This window comes from Agelaius phoeniceus, chromosome 2, assembly GCF_051311805.1.
Source record: "Agelaius phoeniceus isolate bAgePho1 chromosome 2, bAgePho1.hap1, whole genome shotgun sequence".
Lineage (NCBI taxonomy): Eukaryota > Metazoa > Chordata > Aves > Passeriformes > Icteridae > Agelaius > Agelaius phoeniceus.
The window spans coordinates 50,762,573-50,785,907 of NC_135266.1; the positions used below are offsets into that span (position 1 = coordinate 50,762,573).

Below are 23,335 nucleotides of genomic sequence, written 5' to 3' on the forward strand. Positions count from 1 at the left end.
TTGGTTTTCTGCTATGACAACAGATTATGCTGTAATGTCTTAGATAAGTCATCGTTTATTTACTGCTGAAGTAAACTCATGTTCAATTAATGCTTTTGTTCTAGGCAGGCACACTCAAGCTCAAGTCTCCTTCAATAAGTATTTTCTTAACAACAAGCATAGGTAAGTCAAATTCAAACATGATCCCAGTTTCAAATTACAGAAACATGACATAGAATTTTCCAAGGTTTGCTAAACAATAAAATCCCCAGGTAAAATGTCAGATGTTGTCAATGTCAGCAAAACAAATGAGGGGTAAGAAGCATGAGTTGGGAACAATTTAAGTCTGTACTTAAGTTCACAACTCCTCAGATCCCAAAATATTTAACTAGCTCCAAATGATAACATCAAGAATGGTCCATAGTTCTGAATATTACATGAGAGCTAGATACTTAATAAAAGCAATTACTATTTACATGAAGAGAAAAGAGTCTGGGAAAAGGCCTCATCTTGAGATATTTATCAGGATGAAAATAAAAAAGTTATAAAGAAGTGGAAGCATTTGAAACTTATTTTTAATAGCAGTAAAACATTAAGGGTTTCCACATGTGCAAAGCCACATCTGAATGAAAAAGAAAATTATGTGGACCATAGCTAGAGTAGTTATTTCACCTTTGTTAAAAACCCACCTATCTCAAAGAAGAATTTCCGGGAACACAGGTGAAATGTGATCAGTATCAAAGAATGATAAAAACAAAATAAATGTCCAAATTTTGCATTTAAGAGCATTAACTTCTACACACCAAGATTTATTTTTCTATTCATGTATGCATTCGAAGTGTGATCACTCCTTAAATGCAGGATGAAATAGCACTAAAAGACTCTTTCAATTTGGTGTTTCTGCTGGTGGCCATCAGGCCATTTAGAAACATTGGCTACCCTGTTCATATAATTTTTTTCCCCAGATTTTCAAGATACATTTGTGGTCAGTGAGTGAAGGAGGAAAAAAGTTTTAATTTGATGCCAAGCTTTTCTTATTGGAACATCTTCCCTTTCAACTGCAATGTTTGAGTACAAACTATATGAAGAAACAAGATATCAAGTGAGAAAGTAACCAGTCCCTTGGGATTAAAGGAAATATTTTATCATTACTGAAATACCCAGGGACCATTAACCAAGAGTTAAGGAAAGAAAAGGAGACTAGGTTTAGGATATGAGAACTTAAAACCAGGCCTCAAACACAGAAGAAATAATACCACGTAGCAAAAAATTAGAAGCACCTTGATTTAGCAGATCCAAATGAAAGATCATGAAGATGAGGTGAAAAGAAGAGGCTGGATGTGGAGCCTATGGCAAAAAAAAGTGCCAGTTCATGAAAGGTAAACTTCTTCTATGCTTTGAAAATGATTTAGCATATGTATGGAATCAAAAATACCTAGACAGCAAAGTGTGGAATGATGTACTTTTGCTGTCTGACATGGTGGAAAGGGAAAAAATAAACCAGGAAGAAAGAAACCTTAAGAATGGTTGAGAAAAGACCCCAACAAAACATGATGCCTTGAAGACTGAAGCTACATGGCAGAAGGCCAGTGGTGTCAGAGTAAGAAAAGACTGAAGATGGACTACACTTACAACAGAATGAAGCCCGACAGATGGAAGGCGTATCAAGGGCCGCCACCGGCGCAGACGGACTGACGGACTGGGAGCCTTTGCAGGACCTACATGATTACGTTTGGCCCAGGAGAGGGATGCAGAGTGACACAATGGTGAGGCCTTCGTTCTGCTGTGGCTAACCTGAGGCTGCGATGAGCATGGTGGTGAAGACAGCGAGGACGATGACGACTACATAAACATTAAAAAAGAACATACTTAGCCCACTTAAACCTGAAATAGCATCCCTGCAACTGCAGCAAACAGCAACTGCAGAAATGTCCACTATTGAGTATACTGTCCTTCAACTGCTCAAATCACACAGATAATAATCAAGAATGTGTTGAATTTGAATGAAAAGATGAAAGAACACTGCTAATAGGCAAAGACATTGTTCAAATCTGGAGTTTATAGACAGATAAGCTAGAGGTTATTCACACCCAGGGAACTTGACAACGTGAACACAAATTAACTGACTCATTCAAGAGACAGTGTTGGAAAGTGAGGAGGGAGGGGATTTAAGCATCATTTAATAGAAGAAATCATTAAGAAAGAGAAAGAATCAGTTTTGTCTACAGCTACAAGAGCTGTGAGCAATAGCTCCTTGGCAATTTGGGATAGCTAGACAGCGCTGCTCTGGGATTTAAGATGAATCAAGTAACTATGGCAACAGAACCCAGAGTTTCTTTACTGTTTCATGTCTAACATAAAAGGAAAGCAAAAGAAAAGGGAAGCTTACCGTGGTGAGGTATGCAACTTCCTAAGTTTTTCACCTATTCTTCTAAAATAGCAGGCCAGTGGCAGTACTGCCATTAACACTCAGGATCCCTTTAGTATCCGTGGAAGCAGTGGGACTATGTTAAACCATTCAAATTGTTACTATTAGAAGAAAGACCATAGAAGTATTAAAAATGACTCTCAGCTCCAACTGACAAAGTTATAGTAAATATATTAAGACCAGAAAGGACCATTGTGATGATTTAGTTTTGATCTTCTGTCCCACACAGGCCACAGGACCAAACAAGTTCAAGTTTTGCATGGATCAGAGCATACTCATAAAACAAAAACAAACATTCAAGCTTAACAATTTTTTAACTACTGAAAAAAAATCAGAACAAATTAAAAATTCAATTAATCCTGTCTATAGCTACATAGAGACAATAAGCAGCATATTCATACAGTTTACTAAAATTCATAATAAATGAAAATGCAACCTTCTTAGTCCTGTTCAATGATGACATAACATGAACAATAGATTACATTATTCATCTGGCCATGATGCCAAACCAGGAGCTCATCTTCAGCATTTCATCCACTATTATCTTGGAATATATAAAAATCCCCAGTGTTATCTAGAGCCTCTCAGAGAACCCCTTGCCTTCTGTCAAGAAATGCAGTTAATCTTTTGTGCTAATTACACAGCTTTTATTTGGCCTCAGAGAAACACTCCTTTGTTTGAAGCTAATCTCAAGGGCGATCCAGATTGTCCTGTGTTGATGTCTTGTGCTTTAATATCTGCTGATCTTCTTCCACTGCCTGTAAGCTTTGAGGTGTATTTTAGTAACAGAATCATGGTTTGGATAACAGAATAATGGTTTGGATTAGAAGGGCCCACCTTAAAGATCATCTAGTTACAACTCCCACATGGGCAGGGACACCTTCCAGAGCCCCACCCATATCGGTCTTAAGACACTTCCAGGCATGAGTCATCCACAACTTCTCTGGGCAACCTTTTCCATTGCCTCACCACCCTCACAGTAAGGAATTTCTTCCTAACGTCCAATCTAAGCCCACTGTCTTTTAAGTCTGAAGCAATTCCCCTTAGTCCTGTCAGGACAAGCCCTTGCATAGTCTCTCTCCAGCTCCCTTGCAGGCTCCCCTCAGGAGCTGCAACCTGGTCACCCTGCTATTGTCTTCCATGTCACTGACAGACTACTTGATAGTACAGGTCTTAGAACCAGTCTCTGCAGAGACCCACAAGCTAACACACTAACTCATCACTGACACCCCACTTATCTGCCCTGAGACCTGCCAAGTTAGGGCAGGCAGAATAGAAACTGCAGTTCCTTAAGGTATGTCCCAAATGGTGCATTCAATGGAATGACTCCAGTAGAGGCTGTGAAAACCAAACATTAGATAGCTTCTCTGAAAAAAAATAATTTTCACTTTTATTAGTCAAAATAAGTCACTGTAGTGCCAGTCAAAACTATTTACTTTCTTTGAATTATTTATTATTTTTGAAGCAACTAATGTTAGTTCTCTTTTTTTTTTCCTATCAAGAGTGGGACAATGAATTGGTTCTTTCTGCTCCCATATTGCTGACCTTAAAGAAGGAAGATAGGGTTAAGGATTTTTCATGAAGAGCAAGCATCAAGTACAGTAGAAACTGTAAAGCTCAAAGACATGGAACTTTACCAAATCTCATAAACTGTCCAGAGAACACAATTTTCCACAGGGTTGTCACAGTTTGGTTTTTTCCTTTAATTTCAAGCATTCTGATCCACCTACATCTCAGCAGCTCCTAATAAAAGAGGAGAAAACTAGAAAACCTCCAATCCAAAAATGGAACTACATGAATAAAAAGGAATTCAGCAATGTCAACACTTCTACAAGACAAAAAGTCTTAGAATAGCTTAATGGCTATTACAGTTTACCTGTACTACTGACTGGGGTTTTTTCATATGCTTCACTTGAAGAACTGATCTAAAATGAGACTTTTTATGTTTAGATAATGTATCAGATGGCTTTAGAAATGATCCGTTATCAGCTTGCTTAAGAAAATTTAGAAGATGACTGATAAAGACTGCTTCTAGAATTCCTCACAGTCCACACACCTTCCAATGCAGGAAGGAACCTGTGAGATTAGAACCTGCTGTCATGCAGAAGTTTAAGAGCTTTGCTGACTAGACAGTTTAAGATAAAAGGCAAGAGACACTTGAATGTTTTACAATTTTGTAAGGTGCTGCCATCATAACAGACAGGATTGATAAGTCTTCCAAGAATCTGAATTGTAGTATCTTTTTAGTGAGAAACCGTTAAAAAAATTGACTGGAAGCTGTTAAACCGAATACTTTTGCTCTGAAAAAAAATCATATTTTTTAGGACCCCTGTATAATTATTGTGAAATTGTTGATAAGATTTTGAACAATACAATTTAAGAATTGTTTAACAGTAGAGGGATAGCCATGATATTGAAATATTTTCTTTAGAGAGCCTTGTTTTAATTTTGCTGCCATTTTTACAAGTCTATACTTCTACCATTCTTCTACATGGTACTTCTTTGTTTTCTGGCCAATATTGCTAAAAAAAAAGAGAAAATATTAAAAATACCCCTTGCCTGAATGTAATGAGACCAAGAAATACTTTAGCTTTTCAAAACTGAATTTACACCATAGAATGCCATTTCGGGAAACTAATATTTTAGTATTTTTAGTTAGTATTTGTCCTGATTTTTACTTCCATTCATTGAATCTTTTTATCCTTTATTTCCTGTACTAGTGGGTCCCCTAGTGAGATCAACTAAGAGAATGAGAAACTTCCCCTCCATTAAAAATATACTTTTGCATCTGTAAAAGTAGAATTTCAGCAGACAATATGTAGGAATTCTGGAAAAGCAAACTTAATACTGGATTAACAAACTACTTAACAAGGCTGTAATAACCAGAAAATTCTATGCATGGTTTTCATAATAAGCACAAATTAAGCTATGTGAACTGAGGTTGTTTTAAAATGAATATTTAAAAAATTAAATTAGAATTATGTGTTAATATTACTATGAAATTAATGTTAAATATACATCTCCAAAAAAAGAATGGTAATTCATACATTTCACATTTAATTTAAAATATGGAAGACAAATCCTAACTTGAAACACCCTATTCAAACAAAATTTATTAACAGCTAGAAACTGCAGAAAAGAGAGAACTAGTCTGACTTCAGAAGAAGAAAAGATCACAGGAGCATATTCCTGTGCTGAAAATTATAATAGGTCAAACATCTGAGGTGGTAAAATAAAAGCCCTGAAATAGAATTGAATGTTATTGTCATATAAACCAGTAAGCACATCAAGTTTATTGTCTGAAATGCAAAAAAATACATTATAAAGAAGTTAAAAGCTTCATGGAGTAGGTCCAGAAAATGTTCAGGCAATTACCATCTGCCCCAATCCAAAACTCACTCCTATATATAGCTGTTACTAAAATCTAAGATCTAAAAGGAATCACATACAAAGTTTGTCAGGCACCAAGAGCTGTGCTTCTGCACATACCTAAAAGTGCCTAAGTTTGATAGTGCTGAAGAGCTCGTGGCTTGGTTCACACCCAAACCTGTCAGGTTCTAGAAACAGGGATCTGTTTGCTCATCTTGTTTGTGGAACCCAATCCAGCAAATTATTTCAGTCCATGTGTAATGCACTGAAGACCTGACAGGACAAAGCAGCATCTGGTATTGCATGACCATTTCTAAACAGAAATACATATTATTGATTGACTTGCTAGTGGCTACAAAAATTCATCTATCTGGAAACTCAAGTTTAGAGCATCCTTGCAGCGAGAAGTTCAAGCCCATGCTACCTTCCTCTTTGGAAGCTTCCCTGCCTATCAGCTCACAACCTGTGCTGGTACAGGGGCTTTTCTTTTTTCCTCCATTCTGAGGTTGTGTCACTGTGTAGAAAGAAACACCAGCTGCACTGGGACAGAGATAAAATGAGCTTTAACTACATAACAACATGTCTGGCAACTTGGGAAACAGAAGGAGGTAGCATGCTTTCAGTCCTGGTCATTGTTTCATAGGCACAAGTCTGGGATCAGAGGCCCTGGCACATGTTCTGCATCTGCCCGGTTGCATTGTTCCACAAGCATGCAGGGACTCCTCCCAACATGCTGTTCATTATACAGTTCCCATACAGTAATCCCTGGAGCAGAGGTGGGAAAAGGATGAAGCAACAATAAAATGTGCAACTTTTCCAGCCAAGTGGGCAATATAAGGGTTATTACAGCTTTAAGATTATTCTCAGAGAGAGTGTACTTAGTATCTATCAATCACTTTTCCCCACCGCCTTTTGAAGCTTTGTTTTTCTTAAATAATTGCTCATTATTGAATTAAACACAATATTTTAAAGGGTCTGTATTACAGTTAAAACTAAGTGTTCTTCTTCCTTAGTCATTACCATGACTGGGTTTTTTACATGCATATTAAATCTATGTATCACACTGTCTGAAAAAACCCTCTTCCTCCTCTTTCCTTCACAAGGGTTTTAAATTTCTCAACAGCATTTCAAGCCTATGTTGGTGGTGGTGGTGAAACCTTGAGAGACATTAAGATCCTTCAAGTTTTTATAAAAAGATAAGCAGCCAGACAGAGGAGAGGGATCTGACAAAGGAAGAATTCCACAGAGGCAGAAAATGTTTCATGAGCTCATCTCCAACATTACAGAATTCACATGAACTAGAGATGTGTGCAATTCGATTGCAAGAAAAGCTTGTTCCAAACTAGATATTCCTTACATGCAACAAAAACCTGACCAACATGCAAATTCTTAGAAAGTTAAGATTCATAAACTCCAGTCCTCGCAGATCTACTCATTTTCCAACATTACAATTATCAACACCAATATTATTGAGACTGAGATTACAGACCAAACTGGGCTACATCTGCTAGCAGATCAACATCTGAGCCAGTCATTTTAGTTAGTCCTTCTGCAGCTGGTAAAAAAATATTTACAGTATTCTCCATGTAAGTTTAACCCATGATTAAGAATGGACAATATCCCAAGAGTATTACTTTGCTAGACATACGGGTAAAGACAAGAAAAATGGTGAGATTAGAGCACCCCAAAAAAATCTTTCCAAAAGTAGTGGTCATTTATCTCTCCCTGAAGACTTAAAGTTCTATGGTCTATGTTAGACAAAAGTCAAGCTAGATTATCACAATGGTGACTTCTGTGATCAAAAAAAAGTGTAATCACAACAAAAAGAAGAAAATTTCAAAGGTTAGGGAGCTCTGCAAAAGCTAAATGACTAGATTTTTTTTTTCAAATAGTTTTTCCTTCACAAGATTTTTTTCTGAAATAAATTGAACAGCATTGTTGCACACCAAATATTGTATTTTTGGAGTGCTTCCTCAAGCAAAGTTAGTTGATGTAACATCAATTCTCAGAGTGGTTTTAGCCCACTGTCTAGCTTCAGCCATATTGGTAAAATGTTGCAAGTCTTAAGAATTGTAAACTCTTTTTGTTTTCTCCTTCCAAATTAGTGGTATGATAAAGGAAAAAAAAAAAAAACAAACCAGGAGAGAGCCAAATAATTTTCTCTTCTGCCTAAGAGCAAGAGGCTGACTGTGACCTCAGCCATCACCTGTCACACTTGGTTATACCCTGCTGCTTGCTGTCTCTTACAGATAGTGCAAGAACAGCACAGGAAACATTATGGATTGGAGAGATGCAAAAAACCAACCAAAAAAAAAACCAAAAACCAAAAACCCAAAACCAAAAAAAAAAACCAAAAAAACCAAAAACCAAAGAGACTTATGGCAGTTGATTGGTAGAGATGTTGGATGCAAAACTGTAGAAACGTTTTTTCACTTGTGTTATTTATTTCTTATAAACTTGTTATTTAAATCCATGGGTGGCTTTATGGGTGCGAATATCCTCTATAGTTATGTTTTATCCTAGGAATCAGAATTCCTTCATGCAGATTTTATGGTTAAGCATAGGATCCAGAATAACAATTCTACTGTATTAATACCTTTTTAGCAATTTGCTCAGTACAGAAATCAGATTAAGGCATGTCTCAAACACTTACACGTTAGGTAACACGGCAATGCAATGAGTCACAGACTAACCAAGCACAATTTCTAAATCATTTCACATGATTCTAGTAAGTTCTTTTTTACACTTTTACTTTGTAGACTGTAAAAGAAAAAAAAGCCATAGCTAAATTTTTTAGGAACTTCACCACCTTTATAGGAGAAATTATATGCTTGTTCTCTAATGCTAAGCTAAAAATCATGTATGAAACAGTTCCATCATTGATTTTATATTCTCTCAAGATGCAAATGTTTCTTTAGAGGACTATGGATAATTCAGAAGAAACATCAAGGAATATGGGTGATTTAAGAGAAAAATCCCACCATATGCTCTTGGCAGGAGCAAAAGGGAAGCTCTTTATGTTTCTTCTCTAACAATAAATTGTAATGCCCCAGGGGACCAGAGATCTTTGAAAGTTCAAGTTTTATAGCAGTTGGGAACAGAGTGCATTGATTCTACTTAGCTCTTGCCAATGTTAACGACTGTTACTGTGATCAAAGTCTAACTTCGTGCATTCCAAGCAAGATTATAGTTCTCCAGGCACATGAAACAAGTTTACAGACTACAGTTTGCAGTTATGTTTTGAGTTAAAGAAGAGATCAAGCTGTGGTAGTGTTTTTAGAGGCTGCCAACTTCAATCTGTGTTAAAAATATTCCTGATCATATTTGTGAACAAAAGAGTATCTAAATAAACACATTGATGTGTGCCAGTATTTCAGCTTTTTGTGAACATCTGAGACGTGATCTTTTTTGTGATTTTTGACTCTCTCAGTATAAACACCAGTTTTGATTTTCAAAGGCTGATTTTTTAATCAATATTTTTGATAAGACTCTAATGAGGTGCAAGAATGTTGTTTCTATTTGAAGTAGCAGCTCAGATGCTGCACCTCAGTCCATTCAAGTCTGAGCCTCATTTCACTAGAACATACAGTTCTAGTAGCCAAAGCTGTCAGTTGGGAGATAGATGTACAAAGTGTACTAAAATAACCCAAACAGGAGGAGTTACAGAACAAAGGCAGTGTTTTCTGTGCCCTCCCTTAATAGTTGATATATTTTATTCTGCAGTTCTGTTTTCTTCTATCTTTCTCTTCTTAACAACTAATCTTAAACACTGTAGGTAAACTTTGTTTAGATGGACATTCTCATCAGCCTCAGAGGAAGAGGAAAGAAAATACATGAATGTCAGAGCTCTTAATTTTCTCCTAAGACAGCCAATATCCAACACAGTTCTTACTACTCTCTTACCAATATCCAGCATAGGTATTTCAAGTGGCCATATCACTTGTGTTTATTTGCTTGATTGAAACATCATTTTGAGCCATGCTGTAGTAACACTTAAACAAGTAAACTTCCCAAAGACCACAGATCACATTCTGCTAAGCAGCAATGCATAAATGTTGCTGAAACTCCCCTGTCCAAAATAACTTCTACCTCCACCACAAAAGTGGTTCCATATGCCACAAGGACCACATGACATAACAAAAAGTTCACTCCATCACTTGTACTTTACATCAAAAAGTGATATGGAGAGCCATTGTCAGCAGTTAGTGATACCTTGATGTTACACAAAGAGCCTGCCAATCACTTAACAGCACAATTATTTGAGTATTTGCTGTTCACAAAAGCTGATCTAAGTCTAGTCTGTTAAACCTTCTCCTGTCTTTCCAGGAGTGTGCCTGTAACCCCTCTGTGCCAGCATTAGCTCCTACAAGGCTACAGGATCAGCTGTTTCAGGAAGCTGTTTGGGAAGCCCATGAAGACACTGTAGGAAACTTGCCAATCTAGAATGATTTTAAGAGCCACAGATACACACAGCTGGCTAAAACTTCAGACAGTATTACCAAAATAGCACTTGAACAGGAGTTAAGCATGTCAAAGCTTTGAGAAATGCAGAAATTGAATACAAATTTCTGGATTATTCTCTGGATCTAATTCCTTGCCTAAAGGCCAATTAATATTTTTAAAAGATTTCTGTGTCATAGTTCGCCATTTTCCTTACTGCAGTATTGAGCTGTAATGAAGCACAGTTGCAAAATTACTGGATACAGATGCCAGTAATATGAGAGCAGAACAAAAGTATCTTCTATTCATGTTATTATATTCACATATTAAAAAGGTAAATTATTTCAAGAATCAGATACTATTTTATACCTGGAAAAATGCCCTGAAGCATGTAATTGTTTAATTGAGCTAAACAATTTCTACTGGCTTATTTCTATACAAAGTGTGCCTTTGCGTTTCCTCCTCTCCTACTCTCCCAGGCAGCTATATAGTAACTTTATAATATTAATGGAAATGAGGGGTAGGATACAAAATAAGTTTCTTCCCCAACTCCAATTTCAAAATGTATTTATTCTGCAAAGACTCTAGACCTGGAAGTCACTCTCATTTAATAACGTTTTCCTGTTTTCAAAAAATTGTTCCCTATAGATTTTCTGCTCTGTTACTTGCAAATAGTCACTACAATTGTTTTGAAAGTAAGGATGAACCTCATCCTGATCACTGCTATAAATTGGTACTTTTCCTCCCTCAAATATTGCTATAACTTAGTTGTAATTGATCACTGTTGATTAGGCAGCTAATGTAGATCCACAATCTGTCATTTTAATATTTTTGAAGGGTTGTGGTTTTTCAAAGGAGAGTGTGGTTTTGTTTTTGTAAAAGGGTATCAGAAATGTTAAGGTGTGTGGCAGTATAGGGTTTCAAAGCTTATGAGCTGCTCAAGGAGGCATCAGAAGAACAAGAAGGTAAAAAACCCCAAATGCAAAACAAAAGGGAAAACTCAAAGATGGCTCAGCCAAAAGCAATAAAATAAGGATCAGCTTAAAAGTTTGTAAAGTTGTGCAAAGAAACAGGTTCTATTTTCCACATCTTAAGACATCCTAGATATTGTAAATAGAAGTGCATGCTCAGCAGAAGACTCATGGAAGAATAAAGAGAATCTTGAATATCTGGCCCCTATTCTACTCTCAACAATAGTTGCAGTTCAGGAGCTGTCACACAGAAAAGAGTACACTGGATCTATGAAGCTTGAAGGTAAAGACCTAGATATTTTTTTTTTTTTGCAGCTTTGGATATGAAATACCTGTCATTTAAGAAGGTGTAAGCTTCATCATCATAAACTTCAACAGAAATACTGTTCCAGGAATCTTACATTAATTGCCCTCATTATGGTATTTGAACAGACAACCAGAATCAAACCACCCTTGAAGCCAACAAGACACTTCTTCCATGGAACCATTCCCAGATCTTACTACTTGCTACCAAAGTAATTTTAAACAGACCTACATTATTTACACAGAAGTATCCATAAAAAGTACCCATAAGACCTGCATTAGCTATTTATTGTAGCAATAAAGTGAGACATGGAGCCACACAACCCAGAAGTATTAACAGAACCTGGTCCAAAACCTGGCCTGAAGGATTAAGTGCAAATTTACAACCCTTTTAATTAGCACACTTGAAATGAACTATCAAAATGAAAACTGCTTAACAGTTCTTGAAAGTTTAATCTCCTTGAAAGAAAAAAAAAATCTCTTTGATTTTTAAGAAAAGTGGTTGTTTTTTTTTTTTTTAACTAAGCAAATTAATCACAGCTATCAAGCCTGGGAAGCCTGCTAAAGCACCCATCAAGGCAGAACATTCTATAGTTTTCAGCTTCAATCCACTTGCTTACCAGTTCATCCTCATGTTCAGCCAAATAGATCCCACAGTAATGATACAACCCACAAGCAAACTGATCACTGTAAATTCTAGCAGTCATCATCTGGAATCTAGAAGCCCATTACAAGTAATATCTTGCCTAGTGTGAGGGTATTTTCCCCCTGAGAAGAGCTCTTTAAAACATACAAAATTTAGGAAAAAAAAAAATCTAATTACAGATTATACTAAAGCAGAAACAAATCCGAACCACCAGACAGGGTGACAAAATACAGAGATATTAGGAAGACAGCACTGCTTTATGCTATTACTTCTGATTTTTACCTCTAGCTAGACTTACTTTATTTTGAGGTTTGAAATACTTATGTACATGAAACAGAAAAAAGCAGAAAATGGATGACCATATTGTAAAAACTAAGTAATCACTGAGATTATAAAAAGTCTGTGAAGACATAGCAAGACTGTCAAGGGCAATCAACAAATAAAGACTTTACTCAGAAGTATTAAAGATTGAATCCTCAAATATCTGAAACATCAGAACGGAGAAAAAAAACCCCAAACCTACCAAACAGAATTATCAGAAAAGAACCTGTCTGTACTCTGTGCTGTTTTTAAACCTTCTGCAGCTCATGATTCCAGGAAATTTATGTTGATTGTATGATGGTGTGTTTATGGTGGAAGGAAATGTCCTTCCTTCCTAAACAAATCAGTGGAGTTGACTGCTATCCATCCCACTTTTGGAAGTTACCCTGTCTAACACAGATAAGTTTTAGCAAGACTTTCTAAAAATGTGAGTGGACAGTAGTATGCAATACCTAAAGGACAGAACCACCCATACAGCAGGATTTTCTCATGAAGAACACAAGCCAAGTTAAGCATCCTAAGAAAAAGTAGGCCTGCATGTTTTCTCAATCTTTATATCTGTAAGAGACCTAGAAAAGATCTGTAAAGACCTAGAAAGCACTTTTGTTCACAAAGCATTAACTATACAGCACTTACTATCACTACCCAACTAAATAAACCAATTTACTCAAGGAAAGTTTTCTATGGAACATGCCTTGACTATTTGGACAGTGGAGGAGGTGCATGGAGGCCAAAAACCACAGTCATAGGAAGGCAACCTTGTTCCTTTCCAGTGCTCTTAAAGGAACTTTAAATTCTCAGGAAAGTAATCCTAACAAGTCATGGATATGCAGGAGGAATAAGATTCTCTTCTTTCTTTCCTAAAGGTGCTAAAAATCCTCAGCTTACCCCAAAGGACAAGGCAACAATCTCATATGAACTGCATATGGTAACTTCATCACCTGCAATATCATGCTGCTTTATCAGTCCCTTCAACCCCTACATGGAGAGTATACAGTGACATTTAAAATGTACCCATGGAAGGAAGAAGAGATTAACTCACTTTATCTCTCAGTTACACTTCTCAGCATATTCATGTTTCATATGTTGTTTCACTTAAAAAGAATTTTACTTTAAAGTAAAGCAAGTCCTTAAGTACCAATGAATGGGGAGGCCTTGCTGCCTTGTTTAACTACCATCTGGTAGGACAGGATTTCCAGGCAATTTGATGTTCCAGTAACAAAACTTATTTGTTTTTTCCCTCCTTGGTTGATGGATGAGAACTATTCTGAAAAAAAGGATCCTGGAAAATATATTCAGTCTTTGTACTATTTCAATTTTGGAAACAAAAAGACAGGAAAAAGTTATTTCACTAGTCTAAGGAATATCCATATTGAATTACTTACAGATAGAGTTATAAAAAATGGAATAATAAATAATTGGCAAGGAAACTAGCTATTCAATATCTGTATTTAGGCATGGTTGCTAGGACAATCTTGTAATTTTTTATTATGAAAAGAAGTCTTCATCTTTCCATGCAATTATTAATCTTTTGTATTGTGGTTATCTCAATCAGGAAACAAATTAATTAGTGGAAGTTCAAGAAGTTAACTGTCCATTATTAGGAGATTCCATTGTCACTTAGGTGCTTCCTGAATCTTCATGAAGACACTCAAAACAAGCAGCCCTTGTATTTTCTTTCTCAGTCATTCCATAATATCTGCCAGAAGAAGGCAGAGACGATCGTTCCCTACACGAACCTTACAGTACATCAAAATAACTACAGAAGTTTCTCTTTCACAAGGATCTTAGGAAAAGATTCAGTCTTCAGCAATTTGTTGGGATAATCACTCTTTCAGAGCTGGCCAAGAATATCTAGAAATGAATTCATTTGAGGAAAAAAAAACAGACCATATTTTTGAGTCTCTTACTTAGAAAAGGAAAAAACTATAAATTTGTTCTGATGCTTCTTCTTGAAATATAGAACCTTGGCTAATTTAGGGAACAAGATAAGATGAGAGAGTGGTGTGTTTTTTTAAATAAAACACTACAAAGGAAGTTGAGTATCTATAACAGAAATAGTTAAACCAATTCTCATCATTTCCATTTCCAGACAGGGCAAGGGGGAGCAGAAAGGATTGATTTGCTTTCTCCTACATTGTATAGAAGACACTGCACAAAAAAAAAAAAAAGAAAACGTTACCTACTGGACTTCAAAAAGAGAGAATGGATGAGTCACTGGAGCCACAGCCAAACATAGAATTGTTTCTCTTTTTGTCAAACAAAGCAATGCTAGCAACAATATAATCAATATAATCTTCTTTTTTTTTTTTTTTGTCAAACAGATAGTGAAATCTGAACCAGAAAGATGGAAAACTGACTTAGTATGACTGAAGCAGAAAAATGTTGAATGTTCAAGTTCATGGTTACTTCAGGGTTCTTTTGTCAACTACTAGGTTGTTTTTTCCATATCACACACAATCTGTTGAGGCATAAATGCTTATAAATGTATGTATGAATGAGAATTTATCTGAATTTGTATTGTATACAGATGGCACACACACAGCTGCAAACCAACTATTGGACTATTTCTTTTCCTGAATTATAATTTTTCAAACTCTCGTAAAATGTTCGATACACTTGTATGGTTACTATGAATCTTAAAGTCTTGCCTACAAATGTGTAACATGAAAACCTCAAGTTTCTGTCTGTTTTACTCTGAAATGAAGCTTAGAAATATCTTTCATGTTATATAAGAGCTAAAAAAGCCTAATGCAAACAACCCCCACCACCAAAACCCACAAACAAACAAAAAACCCACAGGCTTCAAGTTTGGTTCCCCCCCAGCAATGCCACTTAATTTTGGACTAATTACACAATTCTGAAAACCAAGCAATAATCTCAATTTCACTGAAAACCTTTAACATGTGTTTGCTTTCACATCAATTATATTCAACTCAAAGTAGATATAAACAAAGACTTTTTAAAAAACTGGATACCTCAGTCTGACCTTCATGGGCACTGGATTCATGAGTGACACGAATAGCCTAAAATTAAAATATATTTCAATCAGACATTAAATGAGAGACTTTCAGTGTTGTAAGAACCATTCTTGCACTTCATTTTATCAATTACACAGATGTAACTATATTTATTCAGTGCTTATAATAAATAAGAAAGTTAATAAACAGATAATCTCCACTTCCAAGGATCTCAGAAGACCACTCCTTCAGTTTCATAACAGTCAATTCAGGTCACATATCTGAGTTTGTAATGAGCCTTTTGCACACAGAAAATGCTTTTTTTAGCTATCATTTTGAGCAGAAAAAATAATTTGGATAGAAGCCCCAATCAGTCATTTTTTGTCCAACATTTCCATGGAAAATGTCATAAATCTCTGCCGTTTCTGTTTGTTACTACTTCCTTTAGCCACATGTTAACACTCCTAGTCCTGAGGGCTTCACGATGTGCTTCGACTTAAAAATCATCAAGGTTTTCATTTTGAGAGAGGACCCTCATTACCATCAGGAGCAACAGCACTGTCCTCCATCCACCACTGGCCAGATGTTTCTGCCACATCCTTTCAACCAGCACTAATGATGTGGCTAACCATATTATCAGCTAGCTCATCTCATGGTTTAGCATGGTAGGGGAAGGAGATCATATTTCAGCCAAATCAGCTCTTTGTGTGCCTCAACTGCTAAAAGCATGGAGATATGACCAGAAGGCACAAATTAAAAGAGGCAGCAAAAGGACTATGCTTTCAGCAATAGCCCCAGATCAGCTTAAATTGACCATTAAACTATATCCTGAATCCATAAAAAGAAAAGATTATGCACACTTTTCTCATGCATTTCAAAGTAATTTTAAACTAAGCCAGGGAATTAATATGGATGAGAGCATTGACAAAATCCGTTCTGCTGACTGAGCTATGGGCAGGCAGGAATACTCTAAAATACCAAAGCAGAGTTTCCTTTGTAGAAACTGTCTGATCACAAGCTCACTGTAAAATCAAATTTGTTTAGCTGCTTCACTGAGTCAACCCCCCAGGACAATACCTGCTCATGCAAGTAATTCTTACACCATTTTAAATAAAAGTAAAAACACACGATACTAACTTCATAAGTTTCTAGGTATTTGGCCCTTTCTTCAGGAGTCATAGATAATGAATCTTCTAGGAACTTTTTCAGTGAAGAATTAGTTTCTTAAAAAAATTTAAAAAGACATAATTAGTGTCATGTTTTAATTCCAACTTCATTCACAGCTTACAGAATCCAACAAAAGATCTGAAGATACGATAGAATTGCACTGTATTTTTAAGACACAGAAGGCTGACTGCACTTTGCAATGTTTCAAGTGCTTTAGTTCGTAAATTAGTATAAAATAATAATTTTGTAATTATAGATAAAAATGCACTCCTTCAGCCTTTATGAATGGTTATATTCAGAGAAAATAGTACAAAACATACCCTTCCCTCCATGGCTTCCCACAGCTGAGGAAAAAAGGGAGAAGCTAACAAAAACCAAACCAAAAAAATCTTACCAAAGTTCATTTTATCTCTGTTGTTTGCAATAGCATGAATTAGCCCAATTGTCCCACAAGCATTGTTAATGGTCTGCTTCATGAAATACACTGATGATTTGACATCTTGTCCCTTAGCTTTTATCCTCTCTTCTTCTTCTGTTCTGAAGGTTTCATACTAGAAGGAAAGTTAAAGACACAAATAGTTACAGTTATTCAACAAATAGTACAAATAGCTACATCATTCAAGACAAAACAAATTATAAAACACAACAGCTAATTAATACTGCCATTTGAAATGCTTAACACATGTGGTCCAGCAAGTATATTAAAATTACCTGAACTGTTCTATGCTGTTTCTTAACCCAATGCCTTCACACTTGAAACATCATTTTGAATATGTGTTATCTATAACAACTTGAAAAATTTTCAAAGTATTTCCTTGATCTGAGCTCACGTCACCATCTCTCTTGAATGCAACTTTAATGGCTTTTTAAGGACAGAAGTGTCAAAGTGCTATCAAGAAAGCCATAATACTTCAGGTGATTAATCACCACAAAGCATTCTTTAAATGTTCCACTGTTACATTTCATTTTTCCCAGGAATATAAAATAAGATCTATATAACACCTAAGGTATCAAAACAGACCCTTCTGAAGCAGTACTCATAAAGTAAACTTTTATATTCTGCAACAAAAAGAGAATTTGCTTTGACTGAACAATCTAAAATACTTGTTTTATAACGATCATATGTGACTAAAACCTGTTATACTGTGCAATAGTGTGTCAGTTTTGGGCTTTTTTTTTGTCGCTGGCTGTGATTTGTTGGCTCTTTTGGGGAAGGGGCGTTGCTGTTATGGGTTTTTTTTTAATGGATTTGTTTGAGGTTTTTGTTTTTTGGTTTTTTTTTGTTAAATTTTAATTTCAGACAGGAAAAGAAATAAATAAATCCACAAATGTTCCAGTTAATGATTCCTCCTTTGCCTCTTTTATTAGGTACTTTTGCAGACAAAAAAAAAAAAGAATTCTGAAGTAGATGGGCTTTCTATACAAGTATGATGAAAGTAAAGTAAGAATGCAGAATGTTACCAAGGAACTCGTCCTGCAAACTCCTAAAAAAATTCCCTTGTCTGTACTGTCAGTGACAAACAAAACCAAAAAACTTCCAGCATCATATTTCACTTTTGTAAGTTGCGTTAATGTTCTGAATAGGCTAACTAATAGCAAGAGCACTATAAACCATTTTAATTTGGTTTATCTACAAGCTAACAAAAAATAGCCTTAATTGAGATAAAAATTTCAGAGAGTTCAATCGGACAAAAAGTTCAGACCAGAGAAGTGAACAATACAGCTGCCATTCATTCCTTCCCAACTAAAATAAAATCCACAGAAAAAATAAATATATAAGTGCTGAGAATACCAAAAATACAATTTTGAGCAAGGGATCGACCAGATCTCAACAGATTCTTCCTAACCTAAGCTATATCCCAAAATTTAGATTCATTTGGATCTATTCATTCATTAGGCCCACAATGCCAACACCCACAATATTCACTTTGTCTACAACATACTATGCAGACTAAGAAAGCATTGACCTTTAAAGTGTACAACAACCCTAAAATTATCTGAATGCTAACAAGAGTAGCTTGCCCTAAAAGCAAGTTCTAGGAAACTGATATACAGGTACCACAGAACCACTGAACTTCCAGACAGAAGAACAGACAGACAGTGAGAAAAGCGTTTACAAAGGCAGCAAAACTAATAGGCACTTTCATAAATAGGCAGCAAAACTAATAGGCACTTTCTAGACACAGCCAAGAAACAAATAAATAACAAATTAAATAAAAGTGTAATTTTACAGGCCATTTTGAAAGGAAGACTGAGGAGGGAAAAACTACTCTAGAAATACAAAATAATGCTCAAGGGTCTTGTGGAGTTCACAGTGATCAACAAAAGCTTCATAACATGGGACCTCCCATGAAACATCACTGTTCACACAGCCAGGCTAAACAGTTGATAGAAACATTTGTGTCCCTGATGTTTCAGAAGGATTAACATGCTGAACACTTGGCAGTGCTCAGATTTGACTGATTGATGCAACAGAGCAAATGTTGTTTCTCTGGTTTTGTTTGTCATATGTTTCTTTAGGATGAAATCAGATACACCTTCTGGAAAAAGAGCAAGGTTCTTTCCTACGGGATAATGCTCCCATAGCATGATCCAAAAAAAGGTTTGCACAAGCAGGGAGTCAAAAGAAAAGTGAGAGTCAGACCTGTACCTCAAACAGCCAGACAGAAATGACAGCACACAGAAAACAATGCCTCAAAGGTGACAAAAAAGACATTTCCTGAGGACAGGTGAGTTGAAAGTCTGTTTAAGCTCAAAACTATCAAGGTGGCTGAAATCAATCTTGAAAAGTACTGCCTGCATAGCTGTTTTGGAGAAACTGAGAATGCAGAGGTTTACAGGACATAATGTGTAGGAAGACTGACCTGTCACTCCTGTATATTTAAACACCTTGTGTTTAGAAGTTAAGCTTCAATACTTAAGTGATTTGTCCTTATAAGCTACATATTCTTTTTGAGAGACATATTAAAAGAATTAATTGTGGACAGATTCACTTCAACCTTTTTGGCTGACCTTATCACAATCATGTAATACTGTTATAAATTGAAAGATCAATTGAATCACACTACGTAAAAGCATGTGATGAGACAAAATAAGCACATTGAAGATTTAATCAAAGTCCAACATAGTGAAAGATGGAGGGGAAATTGTCTTTCATCTTAATAGTACGTCCCATCTGTCCAAGAAGTGAAAGCCACATCAATACTGATGACCAAACTGAAAGTGGATTGAAGACTGAATAAATAGTCTTTACAGTGTAACAGGACAAAAACTCAAAAAGAAGTAGCATATTGTCCTACACCTTATTTCATATTTTCCTTATGCTGTTGGAGCTTTCTGCTAAAATTAGCAAATTGAGCCATTTCACAGTGCTTATTATAAAAAATACCTTAAATTGCCTGTAATAGAAAAGTGTGAGGCATATTTCTTTGTGCTTCTACATTAGCTTTTCCCATTCTGATTTGAAAAGAAATCAGAAATATACATGCAAGGTTATCAAAAGAAGCATTTTTGTGTTATTTTTAATGAAGAAGTCTCTTGAATAAAACTCGAGTCTCATTTTGATTCTAATATGACAGCAAAGTACAAGACTCAAACTTTTATTCCCATTTCACTTATGCCAAAAGCAATTAACTGATTATTAAATAAACATTTACCTTTTCTGTTATTGGAAAGAGAAGTAGTACTGCACATACAGGTCTTGGCACCATGCTAAGCAGTTCTGGTTCCATACCATAAACATCTACAAATTGCCAGTCAGGATGTATACCCAACTGTTTCAGGAACTGGAAGAGGAAAAAAAAGCATAATATTAAACAAGAACACTCAAACACCTATCTTTTCAGAAACATAACAGAGTATCCACAATGTGAAATACATTAAAACAACCCTTGCTTTCTAAAATTTAAGGAGAATAAGGGAGATACAAGTTTTAATAAATAAGGCTGAATAAATCACACACAAACACATAAACTCCCATGTTTTATGTATTTAAATAGTCTTTACAGAGGGGAAGTGGAAACACTCCCAGCACTATTTACTGAAGCATCAAAGCATTTCAACCATTTAAAAAGTGTTCTGTCACAAAACAGAAGATTTTGTGAATCTATTTTTACTGAATATTTATGTTAACTAGAAATCATCAGAGCCATCAGTCAGAGCACATATGAACAAACTTATGGCATTATTTGACTCCATATGGTATTATCTGACTCCATGACTTCAGAATACCTGGCACCAGGGCTCATATTGGAGCTCCTACCACCAAAAAGATGTTAGGAGCAAAACCACACAAGATACACACTTTAGTAAGTGTAGCTTTTACAAGGAAAATCTCTTCAAACTATGATGGAGTAATATATTGATGGAGTAATACTTTGATGACTGGATGCTCACTTTTTAAATGGATATTCTTCTACTCAAGTAAACTAGGCATCACAACAACAGCTGCAGAATCAATGACCACAGAGATGGTCAAAGACAATTTGAAATCTTTTCATTGTCAGACTGGAAGAACCTAACTGAATTCAGGAACTGTTGTTACTATACACATAGTGACCATTCACAATTATATGAAAAAACTAACTGTACACTGTGGCATACACAGATCTTTGAATGAACATGAGGAAAAGGGAAAGTGTTAAGCATTTAGTAACTGATGAAACAGAAGAGTTTACTTTGAACTTCTATTCTAACCTTCTACATTGTGAAGATAATTACCACCTAGTGAACAGCCAAAAAAAAAAAAGTTCCAAAGAGAAGAGACTACATGTATGGGTGCATTAAAATATTAATTAATAAGTACTTCCAGTACTTCTCTTATTAAGTCAGCAATTAAGCTATCATTTTTACTGCGGGATAAATAACACAACTGAAAAAAATCCATTTTCCATTCCAATATCATTTGATATTTTGCAATATTACATGAAATAAGGGTACAAATGCCCAAAAATAAAGAAGACACTCACTTAGAAAAAGATAATGATAAAGAATCTCATTAAGTTACTGGACAAATAAGTGGTTTAGTCTCTTGTCCTGTTCTACACCACTGGGGGAAAAAAAAAATCACCAAGCAACCAACCAACCAACTAACAAAAATAAAACCAACCCCTTTAACCCAAAGTCAACAAAATGCTAACCAAACCCAAGAATGGTTTCCTCAAACTCCTGAATTAAGAATTTAACAGAACTGAAACTCCATTGATACAGGGCACCTTTCATTATTCATGCTACCATACCACCTAGAAACTTTACAATCCGAGAAATTTTATCTTCCAGTAAACAATGAGAGTGACAATGAAAAATTATGGTCAGCACTACAGAGAACAGCAAGAGCATAGGCTTAGTATGACAAGCAGTGATCTTAACACACAACCAGACTAACTCTACTGTAGACTCATAAACCAAAAATAAAATACTAAGGATAGATTCAAAACAGGCAAATAAGATATCTCTCTGTATGTCAAGAGGGTTTCATTCAGGCCTGGAAAAAAAGATAGAAATATCCTTCTGAAAATTACTAAGTAGATTTTAAAAACTGTGCAGGCTAAGTCCCTTTGTAAGAGAGAGTGACAGACAGGTAACAGATGAACAATAGCTGGCTGGAAGGGAAGACAAAGTCATTCCTGTTTTAGGACAGCAGGAAGTTTAGTAAGCTTTTTAGACAACATCACTGTCTAAAAAGGTGAGAGATCTATGCTGTTGTCCTTTCCAATTACTTAGGGATTATCCAAGCAAATTTATTCTACAAATACCTACTGTAAATAACAGTTAGGGTTCTTTGAGGGCTCACTCATCTTCAGCTGTTCACTTTCTCTTTGATAATACGTATGCAAGATAACATAAAATAGCAGCTTCATATTTCTCTAGATCTGCACAAGAGAGTATCAGAATCTTTTTCTCAGACACTGCTTATCACACTGCTGACAATTCTTAATTTATAGGTCTTTAAGCTTTCACCTTATAAAAGAAAAAAGAAAAATTCTTGGCCATATTACAGAAGTCTTAGAGGATCTCAGGAAGAACAACAGCAGCACAACCCCCCCACACATCTGTATCTAGTATTCACTTTTTCACATCTTTATTTTTACAGATTGTTGTCATAGTTTTGGTTGTCTCTTTTCTTCTTGTCTTAAAAGACCTTGCTGAAAAACACTTTCTGGTTTTTCACTGGTCCAGCTAGCTAGCAGACAAAAAGCCACTTTAGAAACTACTTTACACCCCTCACCCTTATCTGCACTTCCTATGAATTTGTCCTTTTTGCCCCAGTATTCCAGAAGGCCCTTCTTTCTCACCTAACTACTACTGTTTATAACTAGCTAAGGGAGAGTGCAGAGAAGATGGAGACACTCATCTCAGCAGCACACAGTAAAACAGAGAGAAACAAGAAGCTGAAACACCTCTTGTTGAAAGAGAAATAAGGAAGGCATTTAAAAATAAATGTAAAAAATAACAAACATAGTAAAACACTAGCACCAAGTGTCCAGGAGACTGTGGAGTTTGTGTCTTGAGAAATGCAGAACTTGACAGGTTGCTGAACAACTTGTTTTGAACAGAGTATGGTTGGTCTGCAGAACTCAAAAGCCCCTTCCAGCCTACCTCATTCTATTCTAAATGATCACAAACTGTAAATCTGTATGTCTAAATGTTGGTTAATAGCACAAGCATTACAATAGGCACTTCTAGGCACTCTACCTATGCAGCATGTGGTATAAGCTATTCTGTTTTCATTGCTAGTACTTCAGCCTACTAA

General features: G+C 35.8%; 1 protein-coding gene across 1 annotated transcript in view; it reads right to left on the bottom strand.

The window, feature by feature from the left end:
• The window catches only part of UCHL3 (ubiquitin C-terminal hydrolase L3), a 42,902-nt gene that overhangs the window by 12,588 nt on the left and 6,979 nt on the right, over positions 1-23,335 (bottom strand). Inside the window, exons 3-6 of the mRNA XM_054628225.2 lie at positions 20,241-20,369; positions 16,979-17,135; positions 16,555-16,640; positions 15,436-15,483 (exon numbers count right to left, since the gene is read on the bottom strand). Of these exons, the coding sequence (XP_054484200.1) occupies positions 15,436-15,483; positions 16,555-16,640; positions 16,979-17,135; positions 20,241-20,369 (420 nt within the window). The remainder of the gene's footprint in view (positions 1-15,435; positions 15,484-16,554; positions 16,641-16,978; positions 17,136-20,240; positions 20,370-23,335) is intronic.